This window comes from Nerophis lumbriciformis, linkage group LG14, assembly GCF_033978685.3.
Source record: "Nerophis lumbriciformis linkage group LG14, RoL_Nlum_v2.1, whole genome shotgun sequence".
Lineage (NCBI taxonomy): Eukaryota > Metazoa > Chordata > Actinopteri > Syngnathiformes > Syngnathidae > Nerophis > Nerophis lumbriciformis.
Window position 1 is genome coordinate 21,295,957 of NC_084561.2, and position 25,367 is coordinate 21,321,323.

Sequence of the window (25,367 nt, forward strand, 5' to 3'; positions counted from 1 at the left end):
AGTTGTTTCGAGGGTATTTGTTTAACATTAAATCAGCTTGTAATTTAATGACTTTTTTTAATCAATGTTTTAAGTGCTCCCTGTAGCCTAAACTCCAAAAAGCGCAGGATTTTTACAAAAATAGGAAAACTCGTTTATATCACACAGACTTAAAACTAGACAGTAGATGGCAGTAAAACTCAGATATGTACTGTACTGTTTTAATTCATTATAATTCATAAGGTAATGATCAATAATACTTAAGAGTCAGTATAAAGTTAAAGTTAAGTTAAAGTACCCATGATTGTCACACACACACTAGGTGTGGCGAAATTATTCTCTGCATTTGACCCATCACCCTTGATCACCCCCTCGGAGGTGAGGGGAGCAGTGAGCAGGAGCATTTGCCGCGCCCGGGAATCACTTTTGGTGATTTAACCCCCAATTCCAACCCTTGATGCTGAGTGTCAAGCAGGGAGGTAATGGGTTCCATTTTTATAGTATATAGTGTGATTTGGTCCCCTGGGTTGCCAGCTGAATCGTTAAAACCAGTGGTTCTCAAACTTTTTTCACCAAGTACCACCTCAGAAAAAACTTGGCTCTCCAAGTACCACCATAATGACCAACATTAACATACAGTTGCATAGTAGGCCTAAGTATTCATTAAAACAGAGGTAGAGGTTTTATTTAACATGTGTATTTAATATTTTTTGGCCACTGTAACATTACACACAGTTTGAACAGTAACACTTTGGTTGAATATAGGAAAATAAAATACTGTACTTTAATCAAGTGATTTTTTTTTGGCGTGCCACAAGATAGAGCCCGCGTACCACTAGTGGTGCACGTACCACAACTTGAAAATCACTGGTTTAGACCATATAAGCCCATTAATTGTATGCTATTTTTGATATGGTGGATATACTATATACCATAGTAGGTAAATAGGGAGTGATTTGTTTTGGTGACCAAAAATCACACCTCATATTAAAAACCCTTGGCAATGCTGTCTAAATTTGTAATATATTTGTCAATTACTGTACATTTACCGTATTTTTCAGAGTATAAGTCGCTTCGGAGTATAAGTCGCACCGGCCGAAAATGCGTAATAAAGAAGGAAAAAAACATATATAAGTCGCACTGCAGTAGAAGTCGCATTGTTTGGGGAAATTTATTTGATAAAACCCAACACCAAGAATAGACATTTGAAAGGCAATTTAAAATAAATAAAGAATAGTGAACAACAGGCTGAATAAGTGTACGTTATAAGAGGCATAAATAACCAACTGAGAACGTGCCTGGTATGTTAATGTAACATATTATGGTAAGAGTCATTCAAATAACTATAACATATAGAACATGCTATACGTTTACCAAACAATCTGTCACTCCTAATCGCTAAATCCCATGAAATCGTATACATCTAGTCTCTTACGTGAATGAGCTAAATAATATTATTTGATATTTTACGGTAATGTGTTAATAATTTCACACATAAGTCGCTCTTGAGTATAAGTCGCACCCCCGGCCAAACTATGAAAAAAACTGCGACTTATAGTCCGAAAAATACGGTATATCATAAATTACTGTATATTCCACCAGCTATCTTGTTTTAACTGTCAAAATAAACTTAAACTACATTCTATTTTTTTTATCTCTATGTCTAAAAACACACACCGATACTTATTTTTCTGCCAAGTGTTTTATATTTCATGTACAATTTTCCAATGCCAAAGATGACTTGTTTGAGTGACAGGTCTGAAGGTAACAAAAGTGTGTTCTTAGCATGGAATTAGCAAATACCTGTTGACACAGAGTACATTACAGTGATTCAACAAAAAATAGTATTTTGACAAAAAGCGCATGCAGATAACAGGATTTTGCTAATATTTGAACCCCCTCGTTTACAGTTATCAAACTCAAGGCCCAGGGGCCAAATCTGGCCCGCCACATTATTTTAGGTGGCCCCCGAAAGCCTGGAAATAATATGAGAGGGACAAGCGGTAAAAAATGGATGGCTGGATGGATTTATCTTTTCTTACTAAATGTATTTGTTCTTTAGATTTTAAAGTTAAAATTAAAGTCCCAGTGATAGTCACACACACACTAGGAGTGGTGAAATTATCCTCTGCATTTGACCCATCCCCATCTTCACCCCCTGGGAGGTGAGGGGAGCAGTGAGCAGCAGCAGGGGCCACGCTCAGGAATCATTTGGTGATTTAACCCCCAATTCCAACCCTAGATGCTGAATGCCAAGCAGGCAGGCAATGGGTCCCATTTTTATAGTCTTTGGTATGACTCGGCCGGGGTTGGAACTCACGACCTTCCAGTCTCAGGGCGGAAACTCTAACCACAGGGCCAATTAGCAACTTTTGGCAGCAAACAAACATGTACTGCATGCCGTTAGAAATATTTTCAACTTTAATATAAAATATTATATCATCATACATTCCTAAAATGTTTTTTGTTAATATAAATGATTAAATATCTGCTGGGCTTATGATTTCAAAGCAAGTTCTCCATCAAAGTGTACACGGTACCGTTTTTCAATTTAGAGTACTACACTGTAAAAACAACAACCGTAGCTCTAACAGCAACTGGCAGCTCATTACCCAGAATTGTATTGTAAAAAAAAAAAAAAGCAATGGTATTTACAGTAGTACACTGTGCAAACAACAAACCTAGATTTTACCGAAAAAAAACAGTAATTTACAGTAATGTGCTGTAAAAACACCGTACAATTTCGGCAACTCTTCTGCAAGTTATTTACTGCAAAAATCTAAAGATTTTTTTATTTTTTTTACAGTGCATGAAATAAAAGAATTGTGTAATAATACCATGAGGCAAATCCTTATCCATTTATATTCTTATATTATTCCCTGTTACAAGAGGGTAGAGGGCAGCCAAAACTGTGATGTGGCCCTCAATGAAAGCGAGTTTGACACCTCTGCTCTGCCCTAGTTGAAATATCATCAAATATTAGGGAAGTAACGGTATTGTAGATACTGCTGTTTCAAGTCTTCACAATAATGCCGTGATGAGTGGCGGTATCAAACCAGAACTTGGTGAGTGTACTTTTTTTCTGGCGCATTTGCGTTAGCCGGGTCCGAAATGAACTACACCTCCCAGAATCCTTTGCGTAGCGCGGCACTGGCGAGGTCGGAGACATGAGACACCGTAAGCAGGAAGTGGAGTGTGTACGTCGTAAATGAAAGGAAGTTGTTTTTTTTGACATTTCCGGAGCAATTCATCAAAATAATCTGTCCATAACTGTTTGAGTTATGTTGCTAACAAACAGACAAACAAAACCTGGCAAAAACGTAGGTAAGAAAGTTTGCGCAAAGCAAAGCGCACCACTTCCGTCTCGAGCGTTTCCAAGGCGACACAGAGCCAGCCGGTCACGTCGCACAGAGCAGAGGGAATTCACCAGGAAAAAAACTGTACACCTTGAGAAATAGGCATACTTGCCAACCCTCCCGGATTTCCGGGAGACTCCCAAAATTCAGCGCCTCTCCCGAAAACCTCCCGGGACAAATTTTCTCCCAATATTCAGGCGGACCTGAGTGACGTGTTGACAGCCTGTTCTCACGTCCGCTTTCCCACAATGTAAACAGCCTGCCTGCCCAATCACGTTATAACTGTAGAATGATGGAGGGCGAGTTCTTGGTTTCTTATGTAGGTTTATTGTTAGGCAGTTTCATTAACGTCCTCCCAGCGCGGTAACAACACACAACAACAGCAGTCAAGTTTTCGTCTACCGTAAAGCAGTTCGTCTGCCGTAAACAGCAATGTTGTGACACTTTTAAACAGGACAATACTGCCATCTACTGTACATGCAAATGTGACCCACCCATAATGTGTCACATTTTTGTGTTGATTTATTTATTTTATTTTGTGGTTTGAATTCGTTTTTGGAGCTGTCATTACACATTTATCAGTATTCACATTGGTCAGTAGGGGGCAGTAGGGCGTTTCTTCCCAATTGAATGCTATCACCTGCAGACCGGAAGTGTCTTGTCATTCTGATGAGAGCGACCAGTCTGTGAACAATTGAAACGTCCTGTGTGCTTTTTCCTCCTGTATAACAGGTTAGTTTTGGTGAATCAACTCACTGAATAATATCCATGTGATCTTTATAAGTTTAAGTACACATTCTGATGGTGGAGCCTAACTCTAAAGTGTTTGTGAGTTGTAGTTTGTATTTGTGAATGAATCCAGTGCACAGCTGCAGTAATCAATACAAAATGGCGACGTGAGTGCGCAATATAGGAACTTCTGATCCTAATTCAGACTCCCAAATTAGAGCTCCCGTTTTCTTATTGATTTTATAATGTATATTTGTATAATGTAATGTGAAATAGTGACCGAGAATAGAACAAGGATGGACAATTCAACCCTTAACTCAACAATGAGTAGATGAGTGTTATGTGTGTGTATATGTGTAAATAAATGAACACTGAAATTCAAGTATTTCCTTTATTTATTTATATATATATGTACATGTATATATATATATATATATATATATATATATATATATATATATATATATATATAATAAAATATATATTTATATAGCTAGAATTCACTGAAAGTCAAGTATTGCTTATTTATATATATATATATATATATATATATATATATATATATATATATATATATATATATATATATATATATATATATATATATATCTTAACCACGCCCCCCGTCCCCCTCCCCCCACCTCCCAAAATCAGAGGTCTCAAGGTTGGCAAGTATGGAAATAGGAGTAAACTGAAAAGCTACTTGATAAATTCACAATCCATCCATCAATGTTCTACCGCTTCGCCCTTTCGATGTCGCTGGAGGGCAGGAGCCTATCGAGATGCACTGGGAGGCAGGGCAAATCCTGGAGTCACCCAGAAAATATATTTAAAGCCAACAAAGCTAAACACCAGCTTGTGAGGTATTAACATTATCAAAAGTTAAATTGTTAGTTTAATTTTCTGAGAAACACAATTTTCCAAACTAATATAAACCTGTCCACTGTAGAGGACACTGCTTCTCAGAAAGTAAAAGTTGAACTAAAGTTTACATTGTCTCTTTAAAGACATCAACTGTAAGTTATTGTTTTTTATACTTGCTTTAAACAGGAGATGTTCCTGCACAATTCTTTGGACTTAAAAATACATGTGTGTAGCAATAAATATGTTTGTAACATTTTAGCATTATATTTGTGTCCAATTACAGTAAGTGTTTGTAAATCCTAAACATTCCTGACACTTCATTTCACACACTATGGCATCTTTTTGGGGGGGGAATATACAACAATAAATATTGCAGCATGGGCAGCCCAGTGGGACAGGGGTTAGTACGTGTGCCTCACAATACGAAGGTCGTGAGTTCGATCCTGGGCTCGGGCTCTTTCTGTGTGGAGTTTGCATGTGACTGCGTGGGTTCCCTCCAGGTACTCGGGCTTCTTCCCACCTCCAAAGACATGCACCTGGGGATAGGTTGATTGGCAACACTAAATTGACCCTAGTGTGTGAATGTGAGTGTGAATGTTGTCTATCTGTGTTGGCCCTGCGATGAGGTGGCGACTTGTCCAGGGTGTACCCTGCCTTCCGCCCATTTGCAGCTGGGATAGGCTCCAACCCCCCCTCTTAGATATGACCACACGATGAAGTACATTTTAACACCGACATGTATTTTCATCAACTTGTATCTTGTGTTGTTGTTGCAGGTCAAGTGCGTGCAATACTGGCCTTCTCCTGACCGAGAGACAGAAATCTACGAGGAGTTTGTTGTCAAGCTTCTTTCGGAGGATTACTTCCCCGATTATATCATCCGCAATCTTAGCCTGACTAATGTGAGATTTCCTGTCATGAAACTATGAAAATGTGCTCATGCTGCAGAAAGATGTTCTCGTCTCATCAACTATTCATTGAGCCGTGTGCTGTTCTGCATGTCTTTGCATGCGTTCAGAGGCGAGAGAAAAGCTTGGAGAGAGAGGTGACCCACATCCAGTTCATCAGTTGGCCCGATCATGGCGTTCCGGGGGAGCCCCACCTCCTCCTGAAGCTCCGACGGCAAGTTAACGCCTTTAAGGACTTTTTCAGCGGGCCCATTGTTGTCCATTGCAGGTAGGTCAAGTTCTATCAAGTGGTTCTGTTTTCTTTATTATGATATTGGTTGTTTTCAGATAGTCAATTATTCATACCAATTCATACAACGTGATGAACAAAACTGTTGTTCATGGTCCCCATTTTTATGAACTATAGTCATATTCCCTATTTGCGGACACAAGTGTTCATTGTATTCCTTTTTTTTTTCAACAATTTAGGACTATACCACTGAATCAGCACCATTTGCTTCCCCAGAAAATTAAAAGTATGAATGCACATTAAAATGAACTGCATTTTTTTATCAAGCACTACAATAGGGCAAAACTGTCCTTGTCCAGACACACCCTCCTGGTTTTGGACAGTGTTGGGTTGGTTACTGAAAACCAGTAACTAGTTACAGTTACTAGTTACTTTATTTCAAAAGTAACTCAGTTACTAACTCAGTTACTTACACCAAAAAGTAATGCGTTACTGTGAAAAGTAACTATTTAGTTACTTCTTTTTTTTCTTCTTTTTTTTTTAAAGCTCCCATTAATGCCCTTTTAGCCTTCATTTCAGTACTGTTATTGCACTGGAGAATAATACAATCTGTTGATCAACTTGACATGCATTTTTATTTTCCTTTTAACATAATGAAAAACAGTGCAACATAAAAAGGCATTTCTCCTTTCTTTAAACTTGGACCAATGACCATTAATAAAAAACAACTTAAAGTGCAACATAAGAAGGCACATCATCTTGCTGAAACATAGGTAGTGAAATAAAGCCTGACATCTGGAGTGATGCTGCTGTCTTCTACACTTGGAGCCATGGATTGTAGAATCCTTGTTTTCAGTGGCAGGATCATTGACACAGATGGTGAAGTTTCAGTGCTCAGTAGAGATGTAACAGTTTTGAGGGGTTTAAGCACCTGGAGGACCTCCTCTGCCACTCTCACATCATCATCAGAGAGGGTGATGATGTCTTTGACATTTGTCTTCAGGGTGTTGTGGGTCAATGCAGAGTATGTAGCTGCCTGCTGCCCCAACACATCATAAGTGGAGTTCCACCTTGTTGGGACATCATGTATGAGCTTTATGAGTAGTCAGCTTTAGCATTTCTTGCTTTGTCTTAAACACATGAGCAGCTGTTGTGCTTGGGTGGAAGTAGGAAACCTCCTTCCTGATCCTCCCAAGGAGGCGCTCCATCCTATTGACTGAGATTCCCTTCTGTGATGCCAAATTCACTACATGTGCAAAGCACCTATCTGTGGTCCCAGTCCTGCCTCATTCACTGCATTTATTTGATTTTTGGCATTATCACGTGTGACTGGGATATCTTTATCTTCCATTCCTCCACTGCTTGTGTCAGTACCTGCGCAAGGTGACTCTCATAGAGGGGGCGTGTCTTCTCATCTCCTAGTCTGCTGTGATGAAGTGAGCGCGTATAGTTCCCCTGGACGTCCACCCGTCTGTCGTGAGCGCAACAGATGATGCTCGGGATAGTTCATCCACAACTTTTGGGTACTCCTGCTCATAAAGATCTGGCACAATCTTATCGCTGAAGTAGTGCGCGACGGGGTGTCGTAACGTGGCTCAAGCACGTTCAGCATGTATTTAAAACCCTCGTTTTGCACAACGGAGTCTGCACCTATAAACACACCGATTCAATGGCGGGGGCGTTCAAGCTCCTCCGTTACTCCGCTCGCCATGACCGCGCTGTGTGTGGACTGAACGTGCGAACAACTTTTTTTTTTTTGATGAGGTGGCGACTTGCCGCCTTCCGCCCGAATGCAGCTGAGATAGGCTCCAGTACCCCCCGCAATCCCAAAAGGGACAAGCGGTAGAAAATTGGATGGATGGATATCAAACCGCGGATCACGTGTGTCCCTCCCCTCCCCACACACGCCTCTTTTCTTCTCTCCGGCGTGTGACAGAGGAAGATTCAGAAGAACGACACTGCAGCGCTTGTTTCTAGTCGATACTAAAAAATAACGTAAAATAACGCAGTAACGCATCATGTAGTAACGGTAACTGAGTTACTGGATATAAAAAATAACGCGTTAGATTACTCGTTACCGCCGAAACTAACGGCGTTAGTCCAAACACTGGTTTTGGAGTATAAATATTTGGGGTTTTGGCACCAACTGCTGGACTGGATCTGACCAATCTAAGTCTATGAGCACAAACTGATGAAGCCTACTCGAATGAGTGGCGAAACGTCTTCTAGGACAAACCAAACAGTCCAGTTGCGATTGATTGAATGCCCTGAGAGATAAACCTGAAAAGATTTGGTTGCACATTATTGTTTATAATAATATTGTATGATTTTTACGTTGAAAAACACGAGCAAAAAGAGCAGGTAAAGTTACTGTTAAATTAGTTGGTTGCGGTAGTTTTATTGAAAATGTCTTGAATGTTGTAAATGTGAGCAGAAAATGTTTCCTCTTGTTAATTCAACCTAAAGTGTTGGTTGCACTTTATTCAAATAAGATGTGAATGCAATGAATTTTTGTTTACTTGCTTGTTTGTATCCATAATTAATTTGTATCTAATTCCCTTATATTCCCTTCCCTCCACTGTGTATATAAAAAAAAGAAATATAGGAAATGTCACCTATATTGTCCAGTATCCAGTATTTATTTCATAGTCACACTGGTTGATTTTTTTTTTGCTAAAATAAGCAAATCAGGGACGGCTCCAAGATTATTTTTTATAAGATAAGGCGGGGCTTGACTGATTCGTGGGGGGCTAAGAAATTAATCAATTTTAATGACTTCAGTTCTCATTTTTTCAATAAAGTCAGTTATGATACACATGCTTGATATAAAAGTAGTTTTAATGGAATTTGACCAAAGAATATTTAACAGAATAGTTAAGCCTAACAAGCAACGTTCCCTCTAAGGTGCGCACCTGCGCAATTGCGCACAGCAAATCTATGCCGCGCAAAAAATCAAATCCCACTCTAAACAAAATAAACAAATAGTTTGTTTTGTATGATTTTGCAATGCAACTGTGAGTAACAGGTGACGAAAGGCGGCCACAATAGATAAAACAATGTTTGTCAACACTGTTAAATTATTGTAACGTCTGTATATAGAGACACTTAAAGGAGGACAGGAATTCCATCGGCCCCTTTATTTTGCGAAATTGTTTGTCGACCATAACCACACCAAAACAATGTGTAAAATACTTTTATCTAGCAAAACTGGTCGTTGTCTACCGTACAAATCAAGCCAAAAGCAACTCTTTGTCATCTGTTATATCAACAGCAGCCGCTTGCTCTCTCTCTCACCTGCACCAACACTTACACTATGGCAATTAGCCACTGGTGCGTTTATGGCCACACAAAAAGTTGGACAACTTCAACACTACACTTAAAGTGTAAATTTCAGGTCGTTTTACTATGACTCCTCAATCAGTGTGCTTATTCTACTGCAGTGGTTTTTAACCTTGTTGGAGGTACCGAACCCCACCAGTTTTATATGCGCATTCACCGAACCCTTCTTTAGTGAAAAATAAAATGTTTTTTTTTCTCAAATTCAAGACAAAGTTATATGTTTTTTTTACTGGTGCACAAAATGAACCGTGCATGAACATCATCTTGTTCAAAGAACAAAACCAACACAGTGCATGAACTCACAACAAATTACACACCTGCAAATCAGATGGAAAATTAGAGGGAACATTGTTTGGGGGTATCCATAATACAGCGATAGGGAGAAGATTTTTATTTAGACGATGAGTCGGGTGTGACTTGATGACCTCCGCGGCAGAGGCTCCGCCGAACCCCTGATGCCGACTCACCGAACCCCTAGGGTTCGATCGAACCCAGGTTAAGAACCACTGATCTACTGTCATTTGTTAATAATGTTATTTTTTGGATATTACCGTATTTTCCGCATCATAAGGCGCCCTGGGTTAAAAGCCGCGCCTTCAATGAACGGCATATTTCAAAACTTTGTCCACCAATAAGCCGCCCCGTGTTGTAAGCCGCATCTAACTGCGCTAAAGGAATGTCAAAAAAACAGTCAGATAGGTCAGTCAAACTTTAATAATATATTAAAAACCAGCGTTCTAACAACTCTGTTCACTCCCAAAATGTACGCAAATGTGCAATCACAAACATACGTATATCAACATGGACAGAGCTGCGTGAAAAAAGCCACCCGGCCTCTTCGCGTAAACTTAAACTTACCTTAACCACTCGCTCATCTTTTCTTCATCCATCCCTTCGAGTTAGCTTTTATGATGACGCCGGCTGGAAAGGTCTCTTTTGGCAAGGTCTTCCTTTTGAATATCACCATGGGTGGAAGTTAGCATGGCAAGCTAGAACCACAGTGAAGGATGACTTCTCATTCCCTGTGGTGCGAATATTCACCGTACGTGCTCCCGTTCCACAGTGCGGTTCACAGGAATATCAGTTGCTGTGAAATACGGTAGTAATCCGTGTGCGGGTGGAGAGATTGCGTCTTTTCATGAACCGGATCCTTGTCGCTTAGTAGGAGCCATTTTGTGGTCTTTACAGATGTAAACAGGAAATGAAACGTACGGTGATATCCGCGCGTTTTTTCTTCTTCTTCCGGGGGCGGGTGGTTGCTTACAGTAGAAGAAGAAGCGCTTCCTGTTCTATGGGGGCGGGTGCTTACCTTGGCGGTTGCTTGCGTAGAAGAAGAAGCGCTTCCTGTTCTACCGGGAAAAAAGATGGCGGCTGTTTACCTAAGTTGCGAGATCGAAACTTTATGAAAATGAATCTTAATATTTATCCATATATAAAGCGCACCGGGTTATAAGGCGCACTGTCAGCTTTTGAGAAAATTTGTGGTTTTTAGGTGCGCCTTATAGTGCGGAAAATACGGTAATCATGAAATGATGTTACAGGACTACATAATTGCTAATAACAATATTTATTTTACGGACAGAAAGTTAATAAACACTTCATCTCATGCAACATGTGAATGTTTTAAGGAGAACTAAATGTGATCTCTGAAAGGGGTACACAATCTTTCCAAAGCAGGACCCCCACTCAGGCATAAAATACTATAGTGCATAGCTGATTTAAAAAATTAAAAAAAAATCTATGTGGGCCAAATCACATATATTAGAAAATATTCTCTTGAAATTGACTAGTCACTTGATTATAATAATAAGACATTTAAATTGTTATGTCAGGTTTGAGACAAATGTCGTGCTGGTATGACCACAGTGTGCACATCTGTATTCCACTGAATGCTCAGGGTGTTTGTGCGTTTGCTCACACACATGAAAAATTAGAGCTGGTGTGTTATTTCTCGATCATATGTAACAGTTTATAAGGTAACTTATAAAGTACATACAAAACTATTATTTTACTATATTCTGACAAAGGCTGACCGTTTGACACAGTCTCAGCCAGGAGAGAATCACTCCACAATGTAACCTAGCTGCAGGGTAAATTGTACTTCTTTGCTGGGTTGTTACTTGAATTTTGGGGATGGGCAACATCCCAGAGCTGACCCAACCAGTAACCCAGCTACCCAACTCCTTTAGAAATAACCCCAATGGTGTGCCGCAAGGGCCAGCAAGGCCTTCTCTACCGGCCTAACATAACCAGAAATCATGGTCATAATTAAAGATAAAAATAATTTTTAATTTACTTTCCCTAAATATCTAAAGTATTCATATTATCTTCATGTCATATTATGTATGCTCTTTCCAGTGCTGTTGTTTTTAGGTTAGAGTTTGTATCCAATCAGAATTTAGCTAGCTTATGTTGCCATGCTGTACGAAATCTGCCCGTGGCCTTCAGAATCAACAATGCAGGTGTGTGTGCGCTGTAAGTGAACGGGGACATACAGGTGATAGATAATTGCCATAGCCAATCAGATCACGAGTTGTTGTCAGTAAGGCCTTCTAGCTGGCCTCACGCTGTGATTGGATACTCACTTGGGAGTCCCAAGTGAGTATCCAATCACAAGTTGCGAAAACAGGACGTGGCACCGGAGTCATACGAGCCATAGAAAGCCACAGAAAACTCACAAAGAAGGAGAGCAAAATGTTGATTAGGTGGCAGATATATATTTTCAAGGGCATTTTCAAGAAGGATACTTAAGAAAAAACTACATCTTGTGAGACGAGGTCGGCCGACAGCGGAAGCTATCCCGGCGGTGAAATGGTTTTTCATGTTTCATTTGTTTTATACAAATCTTTTAATTTTGACAGTACCACGTAAGATATGTTTTAATTGCTGAAGCGGGTTTATTGAATGTTAAATGCGCCGAAAAATAGACTGTTCTGTACACTGTTGAGGGGTTCAATGCCCAGCAGTGTGCAAGTGTGTTTCTGTATAGTATCTCCAGCCGTGTCCATGTGGTGACATAAATTACCGTATGTTGAGAGGTGAAGTTGTAGAAAATGGATGGATGGATGGATGGAAGTCGGACTAAGTAGGACATCACTGAAGGCCTAGGTGAGAAACGCACGGCCTGCCACTGAATAACCCATAAACAGGCTCAACCCAGTATTTGAGTAGAAAAAATAACGCATAATTTTTAGTGGGCATATGCCTAATTAATGAAAATTAATAGACAACTAAGCATTGGCAATATTGTTTTGGATCACAACATAATAACTTAAGAAATTATTAATAGTGAAATTAATATTACCCCTGTAGGCTACAAAGTGCAGCCTCATTTCCGCACTGGGAAGTGCAAACTGCTTGTGTCTAATTATTCGACTCACAACATCATAACTTTAGAAGTAAAATGAATGATTATTTTAACAACATAGGATGTAGTGTACACACACTAATGATTCGGATCACAACATCATAACTTTTGAAATAAAATGAATCAAAGCTGTGAGTTGGCCAGTACACATGACGCTTGTGGTCACGTCCTTCCTGATGTCCTGACCTACCACAAACATTTATATAAATTTGAAGTGCTGTTAATTAATTAACTGACAAACAAACAGACAAACCTGAGCAAATGCATTAGTATAATATCTAATTTAAAATATAAATGTAAACTACTTGATCACTTGAAATGTCAAATGTTTTGCCTTAAAGTAGACTTTTTTTAAAATACACACTTTCGAATGTTTCATAAGTCACACGACCCATGAAAAGTTACATCAGTTAAATTTTCCCACATGGAGCCATCAATAAGATCACTCGTTGAATTATTTTGTATATTTGATGATATTTCAACTATGCCTGCCGGTTGAAATATTGGCACAGTCCTGTTACCTGAATAATTTCTAAATGTATTTGTTTATTTTTAAATACATTTTTGTTGAATCACTTTTATGTATTTTGTGTCAACATGCTCCAGCCCCCCCCCCCCTCCCCCCGCATCCCCGAACGGGACAAGCGGTAGAAAATGGATGGATGGATGCTATTAGCATGCATGCCATGTGGCTATATTTAGTATATTTGCTAAATCTATGCTAAAAACTCACTCCTGTTATGTTTACTCCTGTTACACAAATGAGTCATCTTCATCTTAGCAACCTTGCAGAAAAATAAAAAAGTTTCCTGAGATGGGCCACTAGACATTTTGAGTTCTGTATACCGTATTTTTCGGAGTATAAGTCTCTCCGGAGTATAAGTCGCACCGGCCGAAAATGCATAATAAAGAAGGAAAAAAACATATATAAGTCGCATTTTTGGGGGAAATTTATTTGATAAAACCCAACACCAGGAATAGACATTTGAAAGGCAATTTAAAATAAAAAAAGAATAGTGAACAACAGGCTGAATAAGTGTACGTTATATCAGTGGTCCTCAACCACTGGGCCGATTGGTACCGGGCCGCACAAGAAATAAAAAAATTAAAAAAACATTTTTTTTATTTTTTATTAAATCAACATAAAAAACACAATATATACATTATATATCAATATAGATCAATACAGTCTGCAGGGATACAGTCCGTAAGCACACATGATTGTATTTCTTTATGACAAAAAAAAAAAAGCATTGACCGAACCGCAGCTACAAAAAGGTTGGGGACCACTGCGTTATATGAGGCATAAATAACCAACTGAGAACGTGCCTGGTATGTTAACGTAACATATTATGGTAAGAGTCATTCAAATAACTATAACATATAGAACGGGGCGGTATAGCTCGGTTGGTAGAGTGGCCGTGCCAGCAACTTGAGGGTTCCAGGTTCGATTCACGCTTCCGCCATCCTAGTCACTACCGTTGTGTCCTTGGGCAAGACACTTTACCCACCTGCTCCCAGTGCCACCCACATTGGTTTAAATGTGACTTAGATATTGGGTTTTCACTATGTAAAGCGCTTTGAGTCACTAGAGAAAAGCGCTATATAAATATAATTCACTTCACTTCACATGCTATACGTTTACCAAACAATCTGTCACTCCTAATCGCTAAATCCCATGAAATCTTATACGTCTAGTCTCTTACGTGAATGAGCTATTTTACGGTAATGTGTTAATAATTTCACACATAAGTCGCTCCTGAGTATAAGTCGCACCCCCGGCCAAACTATGAAAAAAACTGCGACTTATAGTCCGAAAAATACGGTATGTGTATTATCAGACTTAGAGTTAAAAAAAAAAACACAGAAATTTAAGTTTATTTGAACAAAGTTACAACACTTATTTGGTGAAATGTCCCTTTACCTGATGGATGTCAAAAGAATCAATCATTTATTTCAAATGGTCTTTTAAGGTCTCATCAAGCTGTTTGTCACCAAGCTCATGCTTAAGTGCTTGACTAAAGTCCATTACATTTTTTTCCCCATGTGAAGTGCTGGAGTGGGCAGGACGGGCACCTACATCGGCATTGATGCCATGATGGAGTGTCTGGAGGCAGAAAGCAGAGTGGACATCTATAGATTTGTTTTTAATCTCCGCAAACAGAGATGTCTCATGGTTCAAGTGGAGGTAAACCATCCATTTACTGTATCATGTTTATAAATGTGTGCATCATTGATGGGTTGTTGATCATTTCTTTCTTTCTTGGTGTGTGTTATCATTCTGTCCCCAAGTCTTCTTGGTTTAATCCAAGTGTTTGTCATCCATAGGCCCAGTACATCTTAATACACCAGGCCCTACTGGAGCACAACCAGTTTGGAGAAACGGAGATCTCGCTGTCGGAGCTTCACAGTACACTGAGCATGCTCAAAGACATCAGCTCTGCCAATGAACCTACTTTACTGGAGGAAGAGTTTAAGGTATAAACTTTATGTTATAGAATAGCTTGGAGTGGAATTATATCTCCCTCTGTTAGATCTTCTTATTAGTGAACATTAGGGATGTAACAATAAATTGATCTATATTTCTAAGATTCAACTTCATCGATCTGTGCTTGTCAAGTTGACCTTCCGAACGATATACATCGATCTAACATCGTTTTAAAAGGCAATGAATCGATTTGATCAATATTAGAAAAAAGAACACTTTGGACTTAAGAACGGTAGACTATAGATGACGTTTAGGATGTTAAACGTTACTTAAATCTGTCTGCCCGTCTGTGGCGTCATCGCCATCAGTCGTCAAAACATAGAATAACAAATGCAAAAGCCACAAGACAATAACGTAAAGCCACACAACACAACTTTCCCCTGCAGCAGGATTGCAAAAATCGCAACAAATGCAAACGACACAACACAATAACATAAAGCCAACACAACTTTAAGCCACAAAGGAAGTTACGGACACAACGGATGAGACAGCGGCGCAAATTTCATCGACGGACCAATTGGCTGAGATAGAAGGTTGAAAACGGTGTAATGAACATGGCATATTAGAATGATCAAAAATGTTATTAATGTCTGAAAAAGTGGTCACATTTCACTTACTTTTCCAACTTTGTTAATTACACCATTTTCAACTTTTCGCCTCAGCCAATGTGGTCGGTTGGCGAAACCTGTCCACTGTCACTTCTGTTGCGTCCTTATGTTGTTGTATTTTGGCTGAAAGTTGTTGATATATGGTGTTTGTATTTGTTGTGGCATTTGTAATTGTGTTATAGCTGGAAGTTGTCGTGTTATGACGTTTGCATTTGTTGTGACTTTTCTCAGCTACTGTAGCTTTTATTAAAATGAGAGTAGTAGCTGATCAAACCACTGCTCATTAAACCTGAAAGCAGTTGTTTTTCTCACTACGATAGGGCGAAACCATCCTTGTCCAGGCACACCCTCCTGGTTTTGGAGTATAAATATTTGGGGTTTTGGCACCAACTGCTGGACTAGATCTGACCAATCTAAGTTTATGAGCACAAACTGATGAAACCTACTCGGATGAGTGGCGAAACGTCTTCTAGGACAAACCAAACAGTCCAGTTGCGATCGATTGAATGCCCTGAGAGATAAATCTGAAAAGTTGTGGTTGCACACTATTTTTTATAATAATATTGTATTATTTTTATGTTGAAAAACACAAGCAAAAAGAGCAGGTAAATTTACTGTTAAATTAGTTGGTTGTGGTAGTTTTATTGAAAATGTCTTGAATGTTGTAAATGTGAGCAGAAAATGTTTCCTCTTGTTAATTCAACCTAAAGAGTTGGTTGCACTTTATTCAAATAAGATGTGAATGCAATTAATTGTTGTTTACTTGCTTGTTTGTATCCATAATTCATTTGTGTCTAATTCCCTTATATTCCCTTCCCTCCATTGTGTATATTTAAAAAAAAAAATGTATATAGGAAACGTCACCTACATTGTCGAGTATCCAGTATTTATTTCATAGTCGCACTGGTTGATTTTTTTTGCTAAAAAATTACTGAATCGATTTTAACTCACTGAATTGTTTCGGATTGTATTGTTTTAAATAAACTAATATCGTCGACAACATCAAATTATGACTCAGATCATTGTTAAACCAAATCGTTTCACTCCTATTAAATATTATAGATTTACATCATAGTTTGATACTAAATATTAAATACACTTTTTTTTCTTTTTTTTTATTCTGCTGTACTGCAATTCAGAGACTTCCCACCTACACAAACTGGAGGACATTCAACACAGGGATCACAGAAGAAAACAAAGCCAAGAACCGCTGTTCGTCTATCATCCCCTGTAAGTATGAGCTTGAAGGGCTCCTCCAATGCTGACAACATTGGCACTTATTTCATTGTTCTGGACCTAAAACTATGTCTACAGGTAACATTCCCCCCAAACACAGTAGTGATTTTAGGGTTATTTAACGAGTTTAAGCACATTTTGGAACGCTAACTGCGGGCCTGCATCAGCTTACTGACGTCACCCACAGAAGACTGGAGGCAATTTTGATATTGTGTAGTCGGTAGCTTCATTCTGAATCACAATATTTTTGGAAAAAATTTAAAGAAATTATCAAATATGTCTGCCTGATGCATTGTTGCAGGTTGTAGTAATACAACTAAAGAAGAAGTCAGCCTGCATACATTTCCAAATGATGGGAATATGTGGAAAGTCTGGACCTCTCCAGTCAAATTGAGTCGTGCAAAATGGGACAGACCAAGCCAGAGGAGTGTAATTTGCAGCAATGTTTTAATGATTCAGACTTGAAAGAAGAAGGGTTTTGGTCAAAGGTTGGATGGAATAAATGTCAGAATCCCGAAAATCAGTAGCTTCCTCAAAGGGAGAAATAATGAGTCAAAACTTGCGTTAAAACAAAGAGCAGACTATTGCCTATCGGTACATTAGCAATTTTACATGGCAATTTGAACTCGTCCAAATTTGGTCATCAAAACTACAGCTAAGGTGCACATTACAATCAAGTAAAGAGTGTGTAATAAGTACAATACTTACAGTATCAACACTTTGTAGGACTTAACGTGAGACTAGACTGCTACATTGACATTCATGGCAAAGGCTACTTCTTAGCTAAGCAACACACTGTAGCCGATACACTACTCCCATCGTAGTTGTGGAATTGCAACTGGGCAAAGTCTACTATTTAATACTTGCAAATGAGACTCAGAAGTGTAAGGAAACAAGATTTAACAACTGGACAGCACAGTTATATCATTATCAGTTCCTTTTTAAATCCATCCATCCATCCATTTTCTACCGCTTGTCCCTTTTGAGGTGGCGGGGGTGCTGGAGCCTATCCCAGCTGCACACGGGCGGTCGGCGTGGTACACCCTGGACAAGTCGCCACCTCATCACAGGGCCAGCACAGATAGACAGATAACATTCACACTCACATTCACACATTTTTAAATGTTACGTAAAAAAATAAGATCGTATTAATAAAAAGTTTAAATTTATTAACACACAAAAAAGTACTGAAAATTGGTACCGAAGAGTACCAGTCTCGATTCCCAGGTACCGGAATTTGTACTGTATCTGTTCAAATGTGAAAGGTACCCATCCCTACTGGTAAGACGCTTTTTAGCAATAATACAACTGGCAGATGCTTGAAGTACTCTAAGCACATACAGCTGATTGTATGACACTTTTAGAAAAGTCAAATTTTTCAACCCACTATGGCTCACGAGTCACAAAGTTTGCCCACTCCTGGTTTATCACAACACTTAACTGACTACTCGTTTCCTACAAAATTGTGTCTCAGTACTTTTGACGGTACAGTTTGCCTTTTCAGGATCACTTGGTCAAAAGTTCAAATCATCCCTTGTGTGCAAACATTTCAAACCAGACGACTACAACCGAGTGTTACTGAGTGTGGGTGAAGGGTCCAGCTGCAGTAGCACCCCTGATGAAGACGATGAGGAACAGCCATCTGATGAAGAGGAGGAGGAGAAGTCCACTGCATACATCAATGCTTCCAACATTCATGTGCGTGATTTACATAATTGGCCACTTTTTTGACACTCTACGATCAATCAGATGCACTGATCGAAGGTTTGTGTGCACACAGGGCTACTCGAACTCTTGCACCTTCATTGCAGCACAGTCTCCTCTAGATAGTACCATGGCTGACTTCTGGTTGATGGTTTACCAGAAGAAGGCTTCCACCATCGTCATGCTGGAGGCCAATGGAGAAGAAAAAGTACTGAGATCATGACAAATGTCCACACAGCAGTAGGATGTGTTCATTAACCCTACACCATAACCATTGTTCATAGGAATCCGCGTTTTGGGAGAGCAAGGAGGCGACCACTTATGGGGATATTGAAGTGCAAGTGCAAGGAGTAGATGATAATCCCAGCATGAACATCATCCATCGTATCATGTTGATTCGTCACGTCAAGGTACCATCCAACCACTCTGTCGTTTTTGTCCGTGGACGCTATTGTCTCAATGTGTTGTCTGGTTCTAACGCTTTGGTGAACAGAGGAAAGAGAAACGGACGGTGATGTACGTTCAGTTCCTGAAGTGGGGGAGCAGAGAGCTGCCGGAGAAACCTCAAGTTCTGACGGACATGATTAAGGAGGTCAAGCGTGGAAAGACGCAAGGAGGCGCTCCAGTTGTCGTCCAATGCAGGTAATCAACCAATCATTTCACGCCACATTTGTTTTCTGAAGCACTTTTTTGGGTCAAGATCTCAACGTAGCTGCAGCCTATCCAAGCTGACTTGAGGTGGGAGGTGGGACACACCTTGAGCTGGTAACCTGTCAATCACAGGACGGGGTGGTCCAGGCAGGTTTCAGTGTCAATTATGCAGACAAAAGTCAGTCAGCCCGAGGGATGTTGAGATAAGTTGGTTTAAAGTCACGGGTGAGCTAGAGCCTACCGCAGCTGACATAGGATGAGAGGCGGGATTCACCCATGTCTGTTCACCAATCACTGGACCAAATAATTAAGACCATTTTCGGTCTCCACTATGTCGACAAACGCTTATGTCTACGTCAATTAGCAAGTTTGAGGGGTTTGAAGATAAGTGGGTTCAAAAGCAAGGATGATCTGGAGCCTATCCCAGCTGACTTTGGGTGAGAAGAAAGATGGACTCTGGTCTGTTCACCAGTCAATCACAGGACTGAAAAATCAAGACCGGTTTCATCTATGTCGACAACCGCTTATGTCAACATCAGTCAGTCAGTACGATGGGCATCGATATAATTAATTTCAAAGTCATGGGTGAGCTGGAGCATACCCTGGCTGACTTTGGGTGAAAGGCAATTATTGGAATGGTTAATCAAGGCCTGTTTCGGTTATGTTAATAACCCATTATGTCGACGTCAGTGAGACAGTGCAGGGGGCATCAGGATAAATTGGTTTAAGGTCATGAGTGAGCTGGAACCTATGCCAGCTGATTTTGGGAGAGAGGTGAGATAGACCCTGGTCTGTTCACCAGTCAATCACAGTACTGAATAATCACGACAGGTTTTGGTCTTGGTTACGTCGACAAAAGTTTATATCTATGTCAGTCACCCAGTCCGAGGGGTTTGAAGATAAGCGTGTTCAAGGTCATGGGTGAGATGGAGCCCATCCCAGCTGACTTTGAGTAAAAGGTTAAATGCACCTGGTCTTTTGATCAGGCAATCACAGGACTGAATAATCAACGCAGGTAACGGCTATGTCGACAACCGCTTATTGTAACGTCAATTAGCAAGTTTGAAGGATTTGAAGATGAGCTTGTTCAAGGTCGCAGATGAGCTGGAACATATCCCACCTGACTATGGGTGACAGGCAGGTACACCTTAAACGGGTATCTTTTTGATCACAGGACTGGGTAATCCAGGCAGGTTTTGATGTTAGTTATGTTGACAACTGCTTATGTTGACATCAGCCACCCAGTCCGGGGGGCGTTGAGCTAAGTCAGTTCAAAGTCACAAGTGAGCTGGAGCCTACCCTAGCTGACTTTGGGTGAGAGGTGGGATTCACCCTGTTCTGTTCACCAGTCAATCAAAGGACTGAACAATCAAGACGAGTTTCGGTTATGTCGAAAACCACTTATGTCGACGTCAATTTGCCGGCTTGAGGGGCAATTGGTAGAATAATGAGAAGAAGTGAATGGAAACTTTAAACTACCGTATTTTCTGCACTATAAGGCGCACCGGATTATAAGGCGCACCTTCAATGAATGGCATTTTTAAAAACTTTGTTCATATATAAGGCGCACCACATTATAAGGCGCACCGCATTATAAGGCGCATAGAATAGACGCTACAGTAGAGGCTGGGGTTACGTTATACAGGTAAAAGCCAGTAAATTAGAATATTTTGAAAAACTTGATTTATTTCAGTAATTGCATTCAAAAGGTGTAACTTGTACATTATATTTATTCATTGCACACAGACTGATGCATTCAAATGTTTATTTCATTTAATTTTGATGATTTGAAGTGGCAACAAATGAAAATCCAAAATTCCGTGTGTCACAAAATTAGAATATTACTTAAGGCTAATACAAAAAAGGGATTTCTAGAAATGTTGGCCAACTGAAAAGTATGAAAATGAAAAATATGAGCATGTACAATACTCAATACTTGGTTGGAGCTCCTTTTGCCTCAATTACTGCGTTAATGCGGCGTGGCATGGAGTCGATGAGTTTCTGGCACTGCTCAGGTGTTATGAGAGCCCAGGTTGCTCTGATAGTGGCTCTGATAGACGGCTGCGTTGACCCTGGATCTCAGGAAACAGAGTGGACCGACACCAGCAGATGACATGGCACCCCAAACCATCACCCAACCATGCAAATTTTGCATTTCCTTTGGAAATCGAGGTCCCAGAGTCTGAAGGAAGACAGGAGAGGCACAAGATCCACGTTGCCTGAAGTCTAGTGTAAAGTTTCCACCATCAGTGATGGTTTGGGGTGCCATGTCATCTGCTGGTGTCGGTCCACTCTGTTTCCTGAGATCCAGGGTCAACGCAGCCGTCTACCAGCAAGTTTTAGAGCACTTCATGCTTCCTGCTGCTGACCTGCTCTATGGAGATGGAGATTTCAAGTTCCAACAGGACTTGGCGCCTGCACACAGCGCAAAATCTACTCGTGCCTGGTTTACGGACCATGGTATTTCTGTTCTAAATTGGCCCGCCAACTCCCCTGACCTTAGCCCCATAGAAAGTCTGTGGGGTATTGTGAAAAGGAAGATGCAGAATGCCAGACCCAAAACGCAGAAGAGTTGAAGGCCAATATCAGAGCAACCTGGGCTCTCATAACACCTGAGCAGTGCCAGAAACTCATCGACTCCATGCCACGCCGCATTAACGCAGTAATTGAGGCAAAAGGAGCTCCAACCAAGTATTGAGTATTGTACATGCTCATATTTTTCATTTTCATACTTTTCAGTTGGCCAACATTTCTAAAAATCCCTTTTTTGTATTAGCCTTATGTAATATTCTAATTTTGTGACACACGGAATTTTGGATTTTCATTTGTTGCCACTTCAAATCATCAAAATTAAATGAAATAAACATTTGAATGCATCAGTCTGTGTGCAATGAATAAATATAATGTACAAGTTACACCTTTTGAATGCAATTACTGAAATAAATCAAGTTTTTCAAAATATTCTAATTTACTGGCTTTTACCTGTATATGCATCCATTCGATAGAGCTGCGCTAAAGGGAATGTCAACAAAACAGTCAGATAGGTCAGTCAAACTTTATTAATAGATTACAAACCAGCGTTCTGACAACTCTGTTCACTCCCAAAATGAATAAACAGCTGTTTTATTATTTCCCCCGAGGTAAAGTCAGTGACGTGGTGTTTTGTTTATCTTTTAACAACAGCAAGGTATAACATGTAGTGCAACATTTATGTCACATAGTGGAGGGGAACTTTTTCCCTGATTCAATAAACACGTAAAAAACAGTGATACTGTTACGGTAAATCAAACGTTAGTGCAATCACAATATAGTAACACTCCAAATAGTGCAGAGCAATAACAATATATCAATAACTCAACGTTGCTCAAACGTTAATGTCACACAATACAACACACAAAATAAACATGTAAAGCTCACTTTATGAAGTTATTCCTCATCCACGAATCCCTTGAATTCTTCTTCTTCAGTGTCCGAATTAAACAGTTGGGCGAATACGGCATCCAACGTCCGTCTCGTCGAAGTCGTCATTAATGGAGTCAGTGTCGTTGCTGCTCTATTCCCGTGTTCTACTGCGTGACTGATCGTCTTAAGTTTAAACTCTCCGTCGTAAGCGTGTCTCTTAATAGGAGCCATTTTGGGGTCTTTACATAAACAAACAAATGGAAATGAAACGGCACGCCTCGCGCAGTCATATATCCCAGCATGCACCGCGCGCTTCTTCTTCTCCTACGGGGGAAAATGAAGTCGGCGGCTGCTTACCGTAGTTGCGATTGATTGATTGATTGAAACTTTTCCCTGTTGGAGGCTCAATATTGGTCCATATATAAGGCGCTCCGGATTATAAGGCGCACTGTCAGCTTTTGACAAAATTGGAGGTTTTTAGGTGCGCCTTATAGTGTGGAAAATACGGTACTTAGGCAACACGGAAATCAACCAAATTAAACCTTGAATCTGAGCTGCCAACATTTAGCGTTTGCAATCCGGAAGAGCTGGCAGCTCTGTCTAAACTAGTCGTGACCAAAACCAACACAATTCTGAATATTAATTCTGGGTAAAGCTTATATTATATGGTTATGTTGGAACAAAACATCAGGAAATAAGTTCATGTAGTGCCTGAAGGAAGCGGTGACATCGCCTGTGTGTGTGCGTGTGTGTGTGCGTGTGTGTGTGTGTGTGTGTGTGTGTGTGTGTGTGTTGTCTCCTCAGTGATGGTTCGTCCCGTTGTGGTATTTTCTGCGCACTGTGGAACCTTCTGGACAGTGCCGAGACGGAAAAGACGGTGGATGTTTTCCAGGAGGCCAGAACTCTGCGTAAGGAGAGAAAGGGGATGATTGCAAATCTGGTAAGAAATAGGCTGGGATAAACATATTATTTATGTCCATAACAAGCATGCTAGCACACACACACACACACACACACACACACACACCATCACACAAACAGTGCTAAAAGAATAACCTCTTTCACCAAGGTAGATATTTATTAATATTTACATATGTACATTCCTGCTGCTAAATTGTAGTTCTAAATTAGACTGTTGAAAGTTAAAGTTAAAGTACCAGTGATTGTCACACACACACTAGGTGTGGCGAAATCATACTTGCCAACCCTCCCGAATTTTCCGGGAGACTCCCGAAATTCAGCGCCTCTCCCGAAAACCTCCCGGGACAAATATTCCCCCGAAAATCTCCCACCCCCGACCACGCCCCCCACCCCCCACCTCCCGAAATCGGAGGTCTCAAGGTTGGCAAGTATGGGCGAAATTATTCTCTGCATTTGACCCATCACCTTTGATCACCCCCTGGCAGGTGAGGGGAGCAGTGGGCAGCAGCGGTGGTGATTTAGCCCCCAATTCCAACCCTTGATGCTGAGTGCCAAGCAGTGTACCATTTTTTTTAGTCTTTGGTATGACTCGGCCGGGGTTTGAACTCACAACCTACCGATCTCAGGGCGGACACTCTAACCACTAGGCCACTGATAGGACTGCAACTGTTGATTATTTTAGTAATCGAGTGATCTATTTGTTCGATTAATGAATTAATCGAATAAAACACACTTTTTTTTAGCCTGAATGCGTCTATTAGGGAAAATTGTTGAAATAAACATTTTCCAAAGCACTTTTATCTATTTTTCTTATAAATGCACATAGCATTGAAATTGCATTTTCACCATACACTAGTTATATCAAAAATAGATAAATAAATAAAAAAACAACCTGTGTAGTCTAAAACCAACAATAAATAAATAACCAAACTAAACAGAAAGACTCTCTGATAAAGTATGATGAATTGAGTGATAATATATTTAAGAATTTAGTACATACATGTTTGAAAATACATTAATTGGAGGAGCAGCGTTTGATTTTTGGATAAACAACTTGTTAGCATTAACAGTAGATGCTAACATGCCCTCGTGGGTTTGTATACAACACATTACAACACATAACAACCTTCCAAAATATACTTTTACCTTGTTTCTGCTGCTCTGTTTGCAAACATGTTACTAAATGTCTGTCTTTTTCAGTTTTAAATGATCGCAAAACCTTTGACGGCTTCTCTCGTCTTCTATGGGCCCTTTGCTTTCTTTCTCCTTCTTCTTCTCGGCATTCTACGGTTCATGCTACACGCACACAAAGGCCACATCCCCCCCACTTGCGAGCTATATCCCCGTAGCAACAGAATACAAATCAAAGCTTTTTTTCTAATCAAATTAATCGATTTCATGTATGGATGAATCGTTGCAGCCTTAGTGGTTTTACAGTTTTTTGTTTTCATTTTGACATCATGTATAAACAAACTGGGCCTAAAATCACACAAAAACTTCAAATCTGAATATCGATATTTTATTGATTTTTTTTCAATTTCTAACATATGCATGTACATTTGTTCTGGTTTTATTTTACTTGGTGT

General features: G+C 40.0%; 1 protein-coding gene across 1 annotated transcript in view; it reads left to right on the top strand.

Annotated features, from left to right (window-relative positions):
* Window positions 1-25,367, top strand: part of ptprc (protein tyrosine phosphatase receptor type C) — a 67,098-nt gene that overhangs the window by 40,070 nt on the left and 1,661 nt on the right. Inside the window, exons 20-29 of the mRNA XM_072914653.1 lie at window positions 5,705-5,830; window positions 5,947-6,104; window positions 14,824-14,959; window positions 15,100-15,249; window positions 17,007-17,097; window positions 18,662-18,801; window positions 18,884-19,015; window positions 19,092-19,217; window positions 19,301-19,449; window positions 23,665-23,800. Coding sequence (XP_072770754.1) covers window positions 5,705-5,830; window positions 5,947-6,104; window positions 14,824-14,959; window positions 15,100-15,249; window positions 17,007-17,097; window positions 18,662-18,801; window positions 18,884-19,015; window positions 19,092-19,217; window positions 19,301-19,449; window positions 23,665-23,800 — 1,344 coding nt within the window. The remainder of the gene's footprint in view (window positions 1-5,704; window positions 5,831-5,946; window positions 6,105-14,823; window positions 14,960-15,099; window positions 15,250-17,006; window positions 17,098-18,661; window positions 18,802-18,883; window positions 19,016-19,091; window positions 19,218-19,300; window positions 19,450-23,664; window positions 23,801-25,367) is intronic.